Raw genomic sequence first — 13,678 nt, 5'->3', positions numbered from 1 at the left:
GTGTGTTATTACTATCTATTGTACTAATTGTAAAGAAAAAAAAGACAGAGGTTTCGATAAAATATAACCTCAATGAGCTCTTATTATACTCATAGTTTTTGCCATTGGGCTTCCCAATTCTCAAGCCACTTATTTTTCATTGGGTTTTTAAAATTTAGCTTCCTAACCAGTTTACACAATTGTTTCATCGATGTGTTTAGCTTATTTAGCTCTTCAATTATATCCCCATCCTCTGGATCAAAATCAGCACCCAACATAAATATTGAGGATACAAACTCATCTATTTGAGGTACAATATCATGATGCATAGTATTGAGCTTATCGAATATCTCTACAGCAGCTCTAGAATGCGATTTTTCGACCTCCACGCTTTTATTAAACGACCCAAGCAATAACTTTATGAGTTTGAGTTTCCTTTCCAACTTTTGTACAAACTCTACCATTTCTTTTGATGCAACCTCACAGACATTCCGATCAGTATCAGCACCATCATTATCTTCCCCACTAGAACCGTCTAGACCAAAGGGATCATCCTGTTCCAAAATTGGATCTTCAAGCCAATCATGTATCTCCAGAATCGTATCGTTGACCAACTTGGTTGAACTAGATATATGCTTTTTCAGTAGTCCCAAATTGCCCTCTTCTGAAATCGACAGCAGTTCATCACAAAGGGACCATAGTTTACCCACACTTAGCAAGTTTTCATTACCCTCTTTAATTTCAACATATATTTGCTGCATGCACTGCACCAGCGCAAGTACCGTTTCGTCCAACTGTTTCAATAAATACGATGCATAGTCGCCCGAAAGATGGAACTTGGGAAACAAAGACAGCAAGTAAAACAACGATTGTTCTAGTTCATGCAGTTGCTTGGTAAGTACCGTCTCGTTCCCCGCGATCCGAGACTTTTGTGACAAGATTGCTGCCTTTGTTATCTGTGCCTTAAGCAACTTGGCCAGCTTTCCTAACTCAATAAGCGGAGTGGAATCCTTAAGCTGAGTACTAGATTTAATATCATGCAACGACTTTGTTGTATTGTATGGAAACCGCTCAGAGAAGGAGCCCAACATTAGGTTTAGATCCTCAACCATCCTTGTTATATGATACTGTTCGCTGGTGATGAGTAACAACTAACTTTTGCAAAAGTCGTCTCATCTCTTCAAATATCGAGATGATCCTCTCAGCCATAAAAAATAAAACCAAACCCTTCAGAGTACTGCCACTATATAGCGTTAGAATAGAATAAATTTATTGTTAAATTTAAATCATATTTGATAGTCAAATTTTGTATACATATTAGACAAGATAATACACAGCAATATTTATAAAGCCCACTGTACAAATCTTCCCACTAATCTGTTACAAATCTATTGAGAAGGTTGGTTAGAGTTCATCTTTCTCTTACCGTTGGTCAAAGTAACATTAACGAATCTTCTGGTGTACAACATTCTCTTGTAAGCTCTACCCTTTGGAGACTTTGGCTTCTCCTGCTTCTCAACCTTTGGAGTTTGAGACTTAACCTTACCAGCACGAGCTAGGGAACCGTGAACCTTACCCTGAATAAAATATCATGTTAGTAAAAAAGACCTAATTCCCACAGACACACTAGACTACCATAGAATAAGACAACCATCGACATGTTTGTACAATAGAACCCATCAACTAAAAAAAAGTCCCAGTGCCACTTCCAACGCTCCACATATATTGATATCTTAAAAAGACGACAACACCGCAAGCTTCGCCCTCAGCTATATAGATATAGGCATCTATATCTCCCAGTTAAAACACATCACAGCGCATCACAGCACAGCAACAAAGTCAAACTAAGCTGCCAATATCAAACTTTCAAAAATTTTCAAGCAATATGTACCATCAACCTGTCCAATTCTAATAGTGTCTAGTCTAGTCTACCCATGTATTTTCAAAACAGCAAAGGCAACGTACCATTTCTTATACCTTAGTATCTTAACTAGTGTCCTTAATACGATACTTTAGAACCAATAAACGTATAGATTTTGTCAGAAATAAGCTATAGTTTCAAGGAAACCGTGGGTTTGGCAGAGCTGGAGGCGGGAGAAAGCCAAAATTGGATGTTGAAGCTGGAGCACTACATACGAGCTGGAAAATCTGCGGAAGTTTCTGCGTCATGTGATTTTCCAATGGCAACGATCGTCTGATCGTCTGACAGGCGTTGCCCTTTTCCGACTCTAAAACTAATATGTGTGGGTGTAAATGTACGGATGCACAGTCACAGGAAGTGGTGCCGTTGACTCATTATCACGTGATCATTTCTTCGAGGCTCACGCCGTTTTTTTACTCATCACACCATCCAAGGTAATCTCTTAAATAATGTAATAGCATTGTCCCATTTTATCAATTAATATATATATATATATATATATTGATTATATCGGGTTGTTTGTGTGCATAGAATATTAGCAGAAATGGATAGAGCGAACCCTAACCACTTTGGCGCAGGGCCTGCACAGTTACCGACGGCTGTTCTACAGCAAGCTGCTAAGGAACTGATAAATTACGAGGGTCTTGGACTTGGAATTGGTGAGATTTCCCATCGGTCGAAAGAAGCCGGTCAAGTGATCGAGGATGCTAAGAAACATTTAGGAGAGTTGTTGAAGATTCCGGATACTCACGAGGTATTTTTCATGCAGGGCGGAGGTACGACGGGATTTTCGTCAATTGCGTCGAATATGGCAGCTGCTAGTGTTGGAAGATCAGGTCAGGTGAAGGTTGGTGCATATGTTGTAACGGGGTCATGGTCTGCGAAGGCTGCACAAGAGGCAGAGCGGCTTGGGGTGCCTACCGAGGTAGTTGTGGATACAAAGAAGATGACCGGGAAGTATGGGTCGATTCCCGCGACGTCTGAATGGGTTGGGAAGATTGATGTCCGGAAGCATTCGTATGTGTATTTGTGTGAGAACGAGACAGTGCATGGGGTTGAATGGCCTGAGGTGCCACAGGAGCTTGTGAGAACTGGGGTTCCGGTGGTGGCAGACTTGTCTTCGGATATCTTGTCTCGGAGAATTAACGTTGATCAGTATGATGTGATCATGGCAGGTGCCCAAAAGAACATTGGTTTAGCAGGGTTGACTTTGTATGTGGTACGTAAGATCTTCTTAGAAAACATAAAGAAGGTACCCGAGGCGGAATTACTAGATCAGGGTCTGCCTGTTACACCAATTGCGAACCATTTCCCAACAGTGGTGGCTAACAACTCCGCGTACAATACCATTCCGATCTTTACATTACGTATCATGGATCTAGTATTTGTGCATTTGCTGAAGAGGGGTGGACTCGATGTGCAGCAACGTGAGAATGAGGAAAAGGCTCGTGTGATTTATGGTGCTTTAGACCAGTTCTCAGACTTTTACAATGTGCCTGTGGATATTCCCGCTAGATCCAAAATGAATGTTGTGTTTACCATTAAGAAGCAAGGACTCGATGACGAATTTTTAAAGCAAGCCAAGGAGCTAGGTCTAACAGGGCTCAAGGGTCATCGGTCTGTAGGTGGGTTTAGAGCTTCACTTTATAATGCCGTGGAGCTTCGTAGTGTACGTCTTTTGGCTGACTTTGTTACTAAGTTTGCTAAGGATCATGCCTGATAGAAAACAGAAATGTGTAATATGACTTAACTTTGTGTAATGCGCATTCCATGCAAAATTCTACAATGGTTTAGACCTTGCCATGTAATATATTATTTGCCCGCGTTCTCGAGGCTGATCGGGCGACTCATCTACCGTTCCTCTATCTAGCGAACAATGTAAAACACAGGACTCGTCGTGCGATATTGCCAGAACAACTTCCTCAAAAGATTCATAAAGTTTAGAACAAACTTTCCAATCCTTTGCCTTGATAAAAACTTTATTTTTGTAATCTTCTGCAGTATCAGCAGTGGTAGGGTTTGTTGTGTCATCTAAACTATCATGAGAAAAACTGAAGCGATCGCCATCCACCTCACTGTCATCAATACGCATGCTTTCTCCATGACGCTGAAGTGCACTATTTCTCCTCGATAAAGTTGCTGGAAGAGCATGTTTCTGCCCTTGTTGTTCTCCGCCATTCGAAGCATCATTTGTTTCTATTGTTTCCAAAGGACCACACCACTGCACATCCAATTTCCAATACAATTCATGCACTAGAAGCCTCAGATGGCCTCCTCCATCATTACCGGCATTACGATCACCATATATGATCAGATGATTAAGCGTGACATAACGATCTAGACGTTTAATAAAATTCGAAAATTTACTGCCATATTCCCCGTTTACTGGCGGCAGTTGAAACATGAGTAACTTGGTATAATTAACCATTGGTTCTTGAATTTTAGCATCTTGACTATTATAAAGCAACCTGACTCCTACCTTAAAAGAGTGCGATACAATCTTGCTTGTCTCTTGCAAATCTAAATATTCACTAAACGTGCATCCTAACGCACATATAGGATTCTTTTGATGCCCATTACTTTTGTTATTATCTGCATTATCCTCATGATCTTGATTGTTAGTTACCTTAGCAGGATTCCATTCAGGCATACTCTGTAACTTGATTGTCAAATCACCATGATTACATCTATCGTACCTTTTTAAAACACTAACCAGCGAGTCACATTGACATTCCATCGCAATAGTATTCTCTTCACGAATAGAAGCAATATTATACAATAAAAACACATCCTTAGGTATCGTGCACCACAATTGTCCTTGATCTCCAGTTAATACAGCGCCACTTGATACCGTTCTCGGTGTCGAAATCACCACCAGCCTATTAGATGTAAATCTTAAAATCGCAGTTTTCCGTAGCTGTGCTACAGTCGTCATTGTAGTTTTAAACAATTTGTAATCATCATTATTAGAGTTAATTACCAGCTTCAGCTTCATTCTAAAATAAACCCTCTGAAACGATACCCAAACGTAAGCCTTTTTATCTATAAGTTAATGATTTTATATTTTAGTAGAGAGCTCTCCTCTTAAAACATTTCTAGAACCTTGTTTTCCTAACAAAACGACATAAAGCGTTTATTAAAACGTATTATTGATCATTGAAACTTTTACACGAATCTCACCAATACAGACGATATCCGAAAAGTGAAAACCAGAATTGGATTCTATAATGCTTCGACGACTGTTTAAGTGCTCTAAGTTCATTAGATTCAGTTCTAATAGTTCCGCAACTACCGGCTCTACGTTAGCGGTAGCTAAATCTTTACAACAAAGAATTGAAGATATACCCATTGAAAGATATAGGAACTTTAGTATAGTGGCACATGTGGACCATGGTAAATCGACGTTAAGTGATAGACTGTTAGAATTAACGGGAGTAGTCAAACCAGGTGGGAAGCAAGTTCTTGACAAGTTGGAAGTCGAGAGAGAACGAGGAATTACTGTAAAGGCTCAGACGTGCACGATGTTCTACCGGGATGAGCGAGATGGTTTAGATTACTTATTGCATTTAGTCGATACGCCTGGGCATGTGGACTTCAGAGCGGAGGTATCAAGGTCATATGCATCATGCGGTGGTGCCCTATTGCTTGTGGATGCCTCACAAGGTGTTCAAGCGCAGACGGTGGCTAACTTCTACTTGGCATATAGTATGGACTTGAAATTAATTCCTGTTATTAACAAAATTGATTTAGATACTGCAGATATTCCCCAAGCCGAGGAGCAAGTAGTTAACACTTTTGAGTTACCTAAAGCTGACATTATCAAGGTTAGTGCGAAAACCGGTGCGAATATTTCGAAGGATCTGCTACCAGCTATCATCGATAAGATCCCACCACCTGCAGGACTCTCTGATAAACCATTTAGAGCGTTATTGGTTGATTCGTGGTATGATTCATATTTAGGAGTTGTATTATTGATTCATTGTGTTGATGGTAAACTTAAAAAAGGTGCCAATATTAGTAGTGCACACACTGGAAAGAGATATGAGGTGAAAGAAGTAGGCATAATGTATCCGGAACGAGTTCCCACAGGTTGTCTAACCAGCGGCCAAGTAGGATACATTGTTCCAGGGTTAAAGGACTCTCGAGAAGCCAAAATTGGCGATACATTAATGCATCAAGGACATGAAAGCGAAACTGAGGTTTTGCCTGGGTTCGAAGAAACAAAACCCATGGTTTTCGTTGGTGCATTTCCTACAGATGGTACTGAATTCAACGCTCTAGACGATGATATTCAAAGACTTGTGCTGAATGACCGGTCAGTATCTTTGCAGCGTGAAACTTCCAATGCTCTAGGCCAAGGTTGGAGATTGGGGTTTCTGGGCTCCTTACATGCTTCTGTGTTCAAGGAAAGATTGGAGAAAGAATATGGTTCCAAACTGATTATTACACAACCTACAGTTCCATATTTAATAAAGTATAGAGATGGTAGCAGCTCAGTGATAACGAACCCGGATGACTTCCCAGATTCATCTATACTTCGGACTAAAATACAAGAATTTCAGGAGCCATATGTTGAGGCTATTATGACATTACCACAGGAGTACCTTGGCAAAGTAATTAGAATCTGTGACGATAACCGTGGCATTCAAACTGAAATTACTTATCTAAATACCACTGGACAAGTAATGCTGAAATATCACTTACCATTGGCACATTTGGTGGATGATTTCTTTGGCAAACTAAAGTCAGTATCTCGTGGATACGCTTCCCTGGACTATGAAGATATTGGATACAAGCCTTCTAATATCATAAAGTTAGAGTTGTTAATTAATGGGAGAGGGGTTGATGCTCTTGCACAAGTGATGCATTGCTCGCAAACAGATCGTGTTGGAAAAGAATGGGTTAAAAAGTTCAAAGAATATGTAAAGGCACAGTTGTACGAGGTTGTGATTCAGGCTAGGGCTAACAACAAGATTATTGCCCGTGAAACCATCAAGGCACGTCGGAAGGACGTCCTTGCCAAGCTGCATGCTTCTGATGTTTCCCGTAGGAAGAAGTTATTAGCAAAACAAAAGGAAGGAAAGAAACAGATGAGGTCCATCGGTAACATTCAAATAGATCAAGAGGCATACCAAGCATTTTTGCGGAAGTAAGATATCGTGACCCCCCTTCTGTACCGCTGGTTCAATGATCATTTTTAAAAACATTTTACTTGTAAATAAAAACTCATACGTAAAATATATAAAGAATTAATGAGGTCCATAAACACCAACTAAAACATCAAAATCAGCCTCATGCTTTCAATATGTCTTCAAGTGAGACGACACCAACACGCTCCTCATCGCTTATGTATTTCACTAAAGCTCTTGCCACCTGTTGCGTAGATACAGTTGGTCTTATTATACCGTTGATAAAAGCGAATCTGTCACCAAAAGTAAGTTGCTTAGCACAATTCACAAATTGCAAAACAGACTTTATTCTGGATCTTGAATCACCAACGTTGGAGACCTCATCAAACATGAATCCAGGTCTGAATAAAAGCGGTCTAATTGATCCCTCAAGAGCCATAAGCTCCATTTCAGCCTGACGTTTGGACTCAATATAACCACTAGGAATTACAGGCAATGCCTTGTCAGCAGATATGTAACTGAAGGTCACCTTCTTATTCTCGTTGCGATTCTTAGAGACTTCTACAATAGAATTTGCTAACAAAATTGCACTACGACGATTGATATTATCATATGTAAACCCTGAATCCTTATCTTCCGTTGGTTTAGCATTGGACTTGCCTCGTTGCACTAATTTCCCCAGCATTGAAAACATGCCTGATGGCCCTGAGTTTAGCTGATTCTTATAATTTGGATCCTCCAAAATAATTCCAATAGAGTGTACCACATCTGTAACACCGTTAAGGTGTGTTTCATAGGATTTAGGATCAAATATATCACACTTTTCCCAACGGACATTAGTAGTCCAAGGCTCTGTAAGAGAAGCTGGACGACCTGAACGTGATAGAGAAGTCACAGTTGCAAAAAGACCAGATTCCGCAGCTACTTGACAAACACGCCTGCCTAGAAAACCATTTCCACCAAATACAACTAGATTACGACTCATGTTGCTGTCTTTAACCCACCTTGCTGTGTGATTTACAAAGTTCAAAAGGGTTGCAACTTTTTAAGATTTGATCTGCGAAATCCTTTAAAGGTTTGAGAAAGTGGTTATTACAATACACCCGTACATCAATAGAAGATATATAGATGGACAGAGGGGCTTAATTATGGATTACAAGTAATGCTGAAAGCCCTTACCGGATTATCAAGATCTGATAACGGTATGTGCTTGAATGTAAGAGTATCTAATTACAAAATACACCATGGAAGCATCGGTATTTTAGTACTCAAAAAGAACTCTAGTAATTGGTATGGCCCATTGGACATGCAAAATAGACTCATTTGGCAAAGAATGACAGACAAGGATATATGCTAGTTCATCCAGCTCAAGATGGAATTACAGGGTATAAATTCCATCGAGCGAGGTACAGGGCTGTTAATATTAATGTTATTATTATTACAATGGTGGGCAAGATACGGATAGAGAAGACAAAAAATGCTCGTTCCAGACTTTACATTAAGATCAATTATTATCATTATACCATTCATTTATTTTCTTTTCATTTCACAGCAACAAGGTTTACGTCTTCTTGTTTGTAGTTATCCCATACAACACGATATATGAAACTTGGAGCAAATCCCCCAATATTAGTGATGTAGATGTCAATATTTTCGGGAGGTATGTAATCCGCAACTGGGTTTATGGTGTCCATAGTGTTGCCCATTCTATCGTTTTCTGTTGTGGGCACAACGTTTTGTGATCCGCCAATTTCGACCAATTTTTCTATATCGAAGGGATACAATGGAGAAAGTTTATACAGTCCAGCAACGGCGAAGACTGGCGTCTTGAACTCGCGAGCACATTCGCAGACCGAGGAGACACCAGCTGTAGAAGAGACGGTTCCACCGTTGGTGAAGACAGTCTTGGCTCCTATGATGACCTTACCTACACGCGACATGAGGGCGAAGACTGCGTTGTCTGGAATCACTGTAGTTTCAATGTCGTGCTGCGCCAGCTTCTTAGCAAACTCGTGGGCTACTTTGGTGTTATTTGGAAACCCCTCTGTCACCAAGACGGTAAATCTTCGATTATTGCGCTCTCTAGCCTTCAACAAAAACCTGAGTACTGTTTTTGAATCAGGAGTAGGCGTCAACAGGATCTCACGGTCATGAATCAGATCAATCGCAATCTGTTGAATACCGTCATCAATATTTTTAATCTCATCTATCAGGTCTCTGATTCCCTGTATAATAACTTGACGAATGTCTGTTTTTGCCTGATGCGACTGATGATGGCTTTGTTTCTGCTCCAATGTTTGAGCATCCACTGGTTTTTGTAAAAGATTAAACATGGAAGAAATTAGAGGTTCAGCAGCTGTTGGAGTTGCTGACGCACTTGCAGCAGGCATACTAGCACGTTCATCTTCTTCCATTTCATCACGTATAAGAGCCAGAATACGTCTAATAACATTACCGCAGCTAAATTCATATGGTTGCGCCTTTTCCAGCCGATTGCCAAGCGCTCTGATTTGTTCTAAAAGCTCATTCATTGTTGACCAGCGAATAGCTGAAACATATCTCATTAGGATCTGTAGTGTTTCAAGAGAGACCTGGTATGTTCCCGTGATTTGTCTTCTCTTGAGTCTATCGATAAACGAATCTACCGTGACATTTATATCCTGGGACGACATTCGAAAATGGGTTACACAGCCAACGCAACTAGAAAGAGATGAACAGCAGCTTCTGGGTTGTGGAACTGATATACAATTGGTTAAAATTAAATAAAAAGTTCCATTTTGGATTGATTTTTATTTGAAAATTCAAAAAAGAAAAAAAAACTTTTAGGACCACTTGGGGTTACCCGGACTTAAATGTTTCACAGACCAATAGAGGGTTAGGATTACATGTGTACAGCTCAATGGAAAGAACGATTCAATTCTTATTAAAGAGGCCCGCTGGTGTATGTTTTTGGTAGTAGCTAATATATATATATATATATATATAGGCTGAACTATGGTACAGATATGATTTGTGTAATGCATGTTATAATAAAATGTGTATGGAAGAACATGCGAGGAATATTGGTACCGTCATCTAAATATCACCGTTGTATTCGGCAAGCTTGCGCACAGTTTCAAGGAAAAGAGCCTTCAATTTGATATTAGAAGAATCAAAACTTAGACCTCTTTCACAGGCGATTTTTGCTTGCTCAAAACGACCTAATTTCAAAAGAACGTCAGTCATCCTGATAAAAACATCTGGCACTATCATACCGCAACCTAGAAGCATTTCCAAACTTTGAAGAGCATCCATATAGCGACCAGAAGAAATTTCAAGATCTGTCTTGTTACGTAACATCATTTGAAGTTCTTGAAGTCGGAAAGCAAAGGCCTCCCAAGGGCGACGAGCCTTTGAATGCATGTCCAAGGCCAAATTAATCGTACGCAAAGCTTCTTGTGTTTTTTTTTCTGAGCAGCTTGAATACTAGATTCATACATCTTCTTAATCATATTGGTAGATTCCTGGGAAGGCTGCGGTGTGAAGTTTGGATTAGATTCGGCCACAAGGGATTGAGTAAGCTTATTTATTTGTTGAATATTCACATTGTAATTGTGAATGACACTGTCTGGCTCGGCAGCGTCCGAGGAAAGGGATATCATTTTAGAGTTGACATTATAATTGATCATTGTTGGTAAGACCTAGCTTTACTTTCTGTATAATAACGCTTAACAAGTTTTGTATATGTGTATAATATGTATTTAGGACAATGGTGTTCAAATAAGAGAAAAGGGCCAGTTTTTTTTAACGATCCCAAAATCAAGTTGCATACAAAAAGGAATGGAGCAGCTGCAGCAACGTCATACAAGATAGAACGCCATGCAAGGTAGACATTGCCGTTATTAAAACTGCAATTACGTGCTGCAAGGCCAGGTACATCTGTATACATGAAGATAGAAAGATAGATAGATATTCATATATATATCGATACTCATACATATATACTCCATATATATATTGAAGTAAAGCACAGAGCCAGAACACAGCAGAACAGCAATCTCCTCAGCCCGTCTATACCATCTTGTCTGCCTACAAAGGATGAAGGCTTCTTTATGCCCACTTGATCTTCACACAATCCACAATCTTGATTTTTCATTTTTTGCATTCTATGTATATATAAAATTTGGTCTGGGTGGGGAAGATGATTTAATAATAATGATGATGATAAAAGAAAATTAAGATAGAGAGAATGGAATAATAATAATAATAATAATAATAATAATAATAAAAATATATTAAAACAATCGCCTTCAGGATGATGACATCTAGATGGTATGTATATAGCTTTCATTCATCCTTCGTCTTCGTCTTCTTCTCTTGACTCTTTTTCTCTCTTTTCTTCTCTCCTCTTGTCTCTCTCTTTCACAAATCAGCATCATCCTCGTCAGGCAACGGCAAAGCAGTAGCACGCTCCATTTCCTGTTGGTACTGCTGCATCAACTGCTCATCGACTTGGACCTCTGGAGGAGCTAGAGCTGGAGAAGCAACAAAGTCTAACTGTGGATTACCCGCCAACTTTCTAGCCAACCACAAGAAAGGCTTCTCGAAATTGTAGTTAGACTTGGCAGAAATATCATAGTACTGCAAGTTTTTCTTTCTGTGGAACGTAATCGTCTTGGCCTTAACCTTTCTCTCCTTAACATCAACCTTATTCCCACACAAAACAATAGGAATATTCTCACAAACACGCACCAAATCCCTATGCCAATTAGGCACGTTCTTATAAGTAATCCTAGAAGTAACATCAAACATAATAATCCCACATTGCGCATTGATGTAATACCCGTCTCTCAAACCACCAAATTTTTCTTGCCCCGCAGTGTCCCAAACATCAAACTTAATCTCCCCAAAGTTTGTGTAGAACGCCAATGGATGAACCTCAACACCAATAGTAGCAATGTACTTCTTTTCAAACTCACCTGTTAAATGTCTCTTAACAAATGTAGTCTTACCAGTACCACCATCACCAACCAAAACCAACTTAAATGTAGGAACTTCTGCTGCCATATTCTTATCTACTTGTTCTTCTATTTATTTGAACTAAAAAGATCCTTTTATTACAATCCTTCTTGCTAGTTCGTGTGTTGTTTTGTCAGGAATGAATGAATTCGAAAACTTTATTATTTATTGGTGATTGATTAATTTTTTTAATTATTTTTTCTCTCCTTTTCTCTTCGCGTGTGTTCGACGTTGGTCTTTCCTTTTCGCCATAAAGAAAGAGAGATGGGGGAGAGGAAAGTGGCTGTTATATAGGAAGCAGTGCTGGAGCTGGCCTGTGGGCTGGTTCTGGACTGGCGTGTATGTAGTGAAGATAGACAGTAGATATATATGCGGGCTGAACCGTGCGTGTGGGTTCAATTGTACCTCTGTGTGCTGGGGATGCGGTTTTCTGCGACTTTGTTAACGGCCAGATTGGGCGACGGTAAACGCGGCGCTTTTCTCCTTCGTGGATGGCCCAGATGTCCCGACAAGTGTCGTGACAGGGGGAGCAGATAGGCAATGCAGGCGGAGGAGGACGGGCGTGGGTGTGGCGGGCCAGATGGCGGCAGCCTGTCTCCTTTCGGTGGGCCTGGGCGGACGACTACGGGAGAAATTTGCCACCTCGAGAGCCGTAGGGCATGACGCTCACGTGAGGGTCACGTGCCGCCGAGCAGCGTTCGGATTTCGTGCCAGTCGCGGGCGAGCTCGTCCAGTTCTGGGTCGCCACCGCCTGGCAGGTGGGCTTCACCCGGCCCGCGGCCGGGCGCGCGCGCGGGCGGCGGAGCGGGAGGGGGGGCAAGGTCGAGCACGAAGCGCGTATACACGTAGCGGTTGGCCTCTTCAATGAGGCCCTTGGCCTTGCGCAGCGCGGCCACGGTGCCGCTGTGTTCCTCTGCGAGTTTGCGCATGCACACTGAGAGGTCTGTGAGCGGCGGTGCGTCGCCGGTGGCGGGACCCAGGGAGGGTAGCGACGGGCCGTGCCACGTAACGTCCAACGGCTGAGAGGGCCCACGTGACGCGGTTTTCAGCTGCGCGCGCAGCTGGTCCACGAGCAGCTGCTGTTTGCGGAGCTGGGCCTGGGCGGGGCGGTGCTGCCTGGGCGGGGCCCAGGCAGGAGCGGCGGCAGGCGCGCGGGCAGCGCCTGCTGGCGGCGGCGACGTGGGGGCGGACGCAGAAAATGCGTGCGGCGGCGTCATGGTGCGGCGCGGCAGTGGGCTGCGCTCGCGGGCTCGTTGTCCCTTCACGTGATCATGGTGCCGCTGGTGTTCTAGCAGCTTTATGCGGGCCTCCTGCTCCAATAGCTGGGCCTGCAGAGCAGAGACGCTGTTCAGGAGCTTGTTAAAGGTGTTGATCAGTAGCTTGTCGTTTGTGAGTAGGGCCATTGTTGTCTCCTCATCCATGAGCGGCGGGGAGTCGTGGGTAGCCGCGGTGGCAGGGGCAGCAGTGGCAGTCTGACTAGCGCCTGCGGCGCTAGTCAGACTGCCACTGGTTGTTGCATGGAAAAGGATCGTTTCTGATTCCTTGAGATAGCCCTTGCGTTTCAATTCCCCGTTTATGTACTCCGAGGCATCCTGGATCCTATCAAATTTCTTCATTTGGAGATAGGCAAGGCAAGAGCTGTTGTTGTGGT

The 13,678-nt window shown here is 41.9% G+C and overlaps 9 protein-coding genes and 1 further gene across 9 annotated transcripts; 2 read left to right on the top strand and 8 right to left on the bottom strand.

The window, feature by feature from the left end:
* Window positions 1-89: 89 nt before the first annotated feature.
* Window positions 90-1,091, bottom strand: Ecym_3105 (uncharacterized protein; the record flags this gene model as incomplete). The annotated part of the gene is made up of 1 exon (XM_003645382.1): window positions 90-1,091. One exon carries the CDS (start codon window positions 1,089-1,091, stop codon window positions 90-92), a length of 1,002 nt encoding a protein of 333 aa, XP_003645430.1.
* A 276-nt stretch (window positions 1,092-1,367) lies between these two features.
* Ecym_3104 (40S ribosomal protein eS30) lies at window positions 1,368-1,617 on the bottom strand (the record flags this gene model as incomplete). The annotated part of the gene is made up of 2 exons (XM_003645381.1): window positions 1,368-1,556; window positions 1,615-1,617. The coding sequence occupies 2 exons, from the start codon at window positions 1,615-1,617 to the stop codon at window positions 1,368-1,370; spliced, it is 192 nt and encodes a 63-aa protein (XP_003645429.1).
* Window positions 1,618-2,444: 827 nt separating this feature from the next.
* SER1 (O-phospho-L-serine:2-oxoglutarate transaminase) lies at window positions 2,445-3,620 on the top strand (the record flags this gene model as incomplete). Its single annotated transcript, XM_003645380.1, has 1 exon — window positions 2,445-3,620. The coding sequence occupies one exon, from the start codon at window positions 2,445-2,447 to the stop codon at window positions 3,618-3,620; it is 1,176 nt and encodes a 391-aa protein (XP_003645428.1).
* Window positions 3,621-3,680: 60 nt separating this feature from the next.
* On the bottom strand, window positions 3,681-4,895 carry MEC3 (Mec3p; the record flags this gene model as incomplete). Its single annotated transcript, XM_003645379.1, has 1 exon — window positions 3,681-4,895. One exon carries the CDS (start codon window positions 4,893-4,895, stop codon window positions 3,681-3,683), a length of 1,215 nt encoding a protein of 404 aa, XP_003645427.1.
* Window positions 4,896-5,127: 232 nt separating this feature from the next.
* Window positions 5,128-7,053, top strand: GUF1 (GTPase GUF1; the record flags this gene model as incomplete). The annotated part of the gene is made up of 1 exon (XM_003645378.1): window positions 5,128-7,053. One exon carries the CDS (start codon window positions 5,128-5,130, stop codon window positions 7,051-7,053), a length of 1,926 nt encoding a protein of 641 aa, XP_003645426.1.
* Window positions 7,054-7,192: 139 nt separating this feature from the next.
* Window positions 7,193-8,014, bottom strand: COQ11 (ubiquinone biosynthesis protein COQ11; the record flags this gene model as incomplete). Its single annotated transcript, XM_003645377.1, has 1 exon — window positions 7,193-8,014. The coding sequence occupies one exon, from the start codon at window positions 8,012-8,014 to the stop codon at window positions 7,193-7,195; it is 822 nt and encodes a 273-aa protein (XP_003645425.1).
* Window positions 8,015-8,570: 556 nt separating this feature from the next.
* GCD7 (translation initiation factor eIF2B subunit beta) lies at window positions 8,571-9,701 on the bottom strand (the record flags this gene model as incomplete). Its single annotated transcript, XM_003645376.1, has 1 exon — window positions 8,571-9,701. One exon carries the CDS (start codon window positions 9,699-9,701, stop codon window positions 8,571-8,573), a length of 1,131 nt encoding a protein of 376 aa, XP_003645424.1.
* Window positions 9,702-10,104: 403 nt separating this feature from the next.
* On the bottom strand, window positions 10,105-10,697 carry Ecym_3098 (the record flags this gene model as incomplete).
* A 733-nt stretch (window positions 10,698-11,430) lies between these two features.
* Window positions 11,431-12,075, bottom strand: GSP1 (Ran GTPase GSP1; the record flags this gene model as incomplete). Its single annotated transcript, XM_003645375.1, has 1 exon — window positions 11,431-12,075. One exon carries the CDS (start codon window positions 12,073-12,075, stop codon window positions 11,431-11,433), a length of 645 nt encoding a protein of 214 aa, XP_003645423.1.
* A 629-nt stretch (window positions 12,076-12,704) lies between these two features.
* Window positions 12,705-13,643, bottom strand: Ecym_3096 (uncharacterized protein; the record flags this gene model as incomplete). The annotated part of the gene is made up of 1 exon (XM_003645374.1): window positions 12,705-13,643. One exon carries the CDS (start codon window positions 13,641-13,643, stop codon window positions 12,705-12,707), a length of 939 nt encoding a protein of 312 aa, XP_003645422.1.
* Between the last annotated feature and the right edge of the window lie 35 nt (window positions 13,644-13,678).

Source organism: Eremothecium cymbalariae, chromosome 3, assembly GCF_000235365.1.
Source record: "Eremothecium cymbalariae DBVPG#7215 chromosome 3, complete sequence".
NCBI classification, from domain to species: domain Eukaryota; kingdom Fungi; phylum Ascomycota; class Saccharomycetes; order Saccharomycetales; family Saccharomycetaceae; genus Eremothecium; species Eremothecium cymbalariae.
Note: the sequence above shows the minus strand (reverse complement) of the source record. Positions and strands in the feature narration are given on the sequence as shown.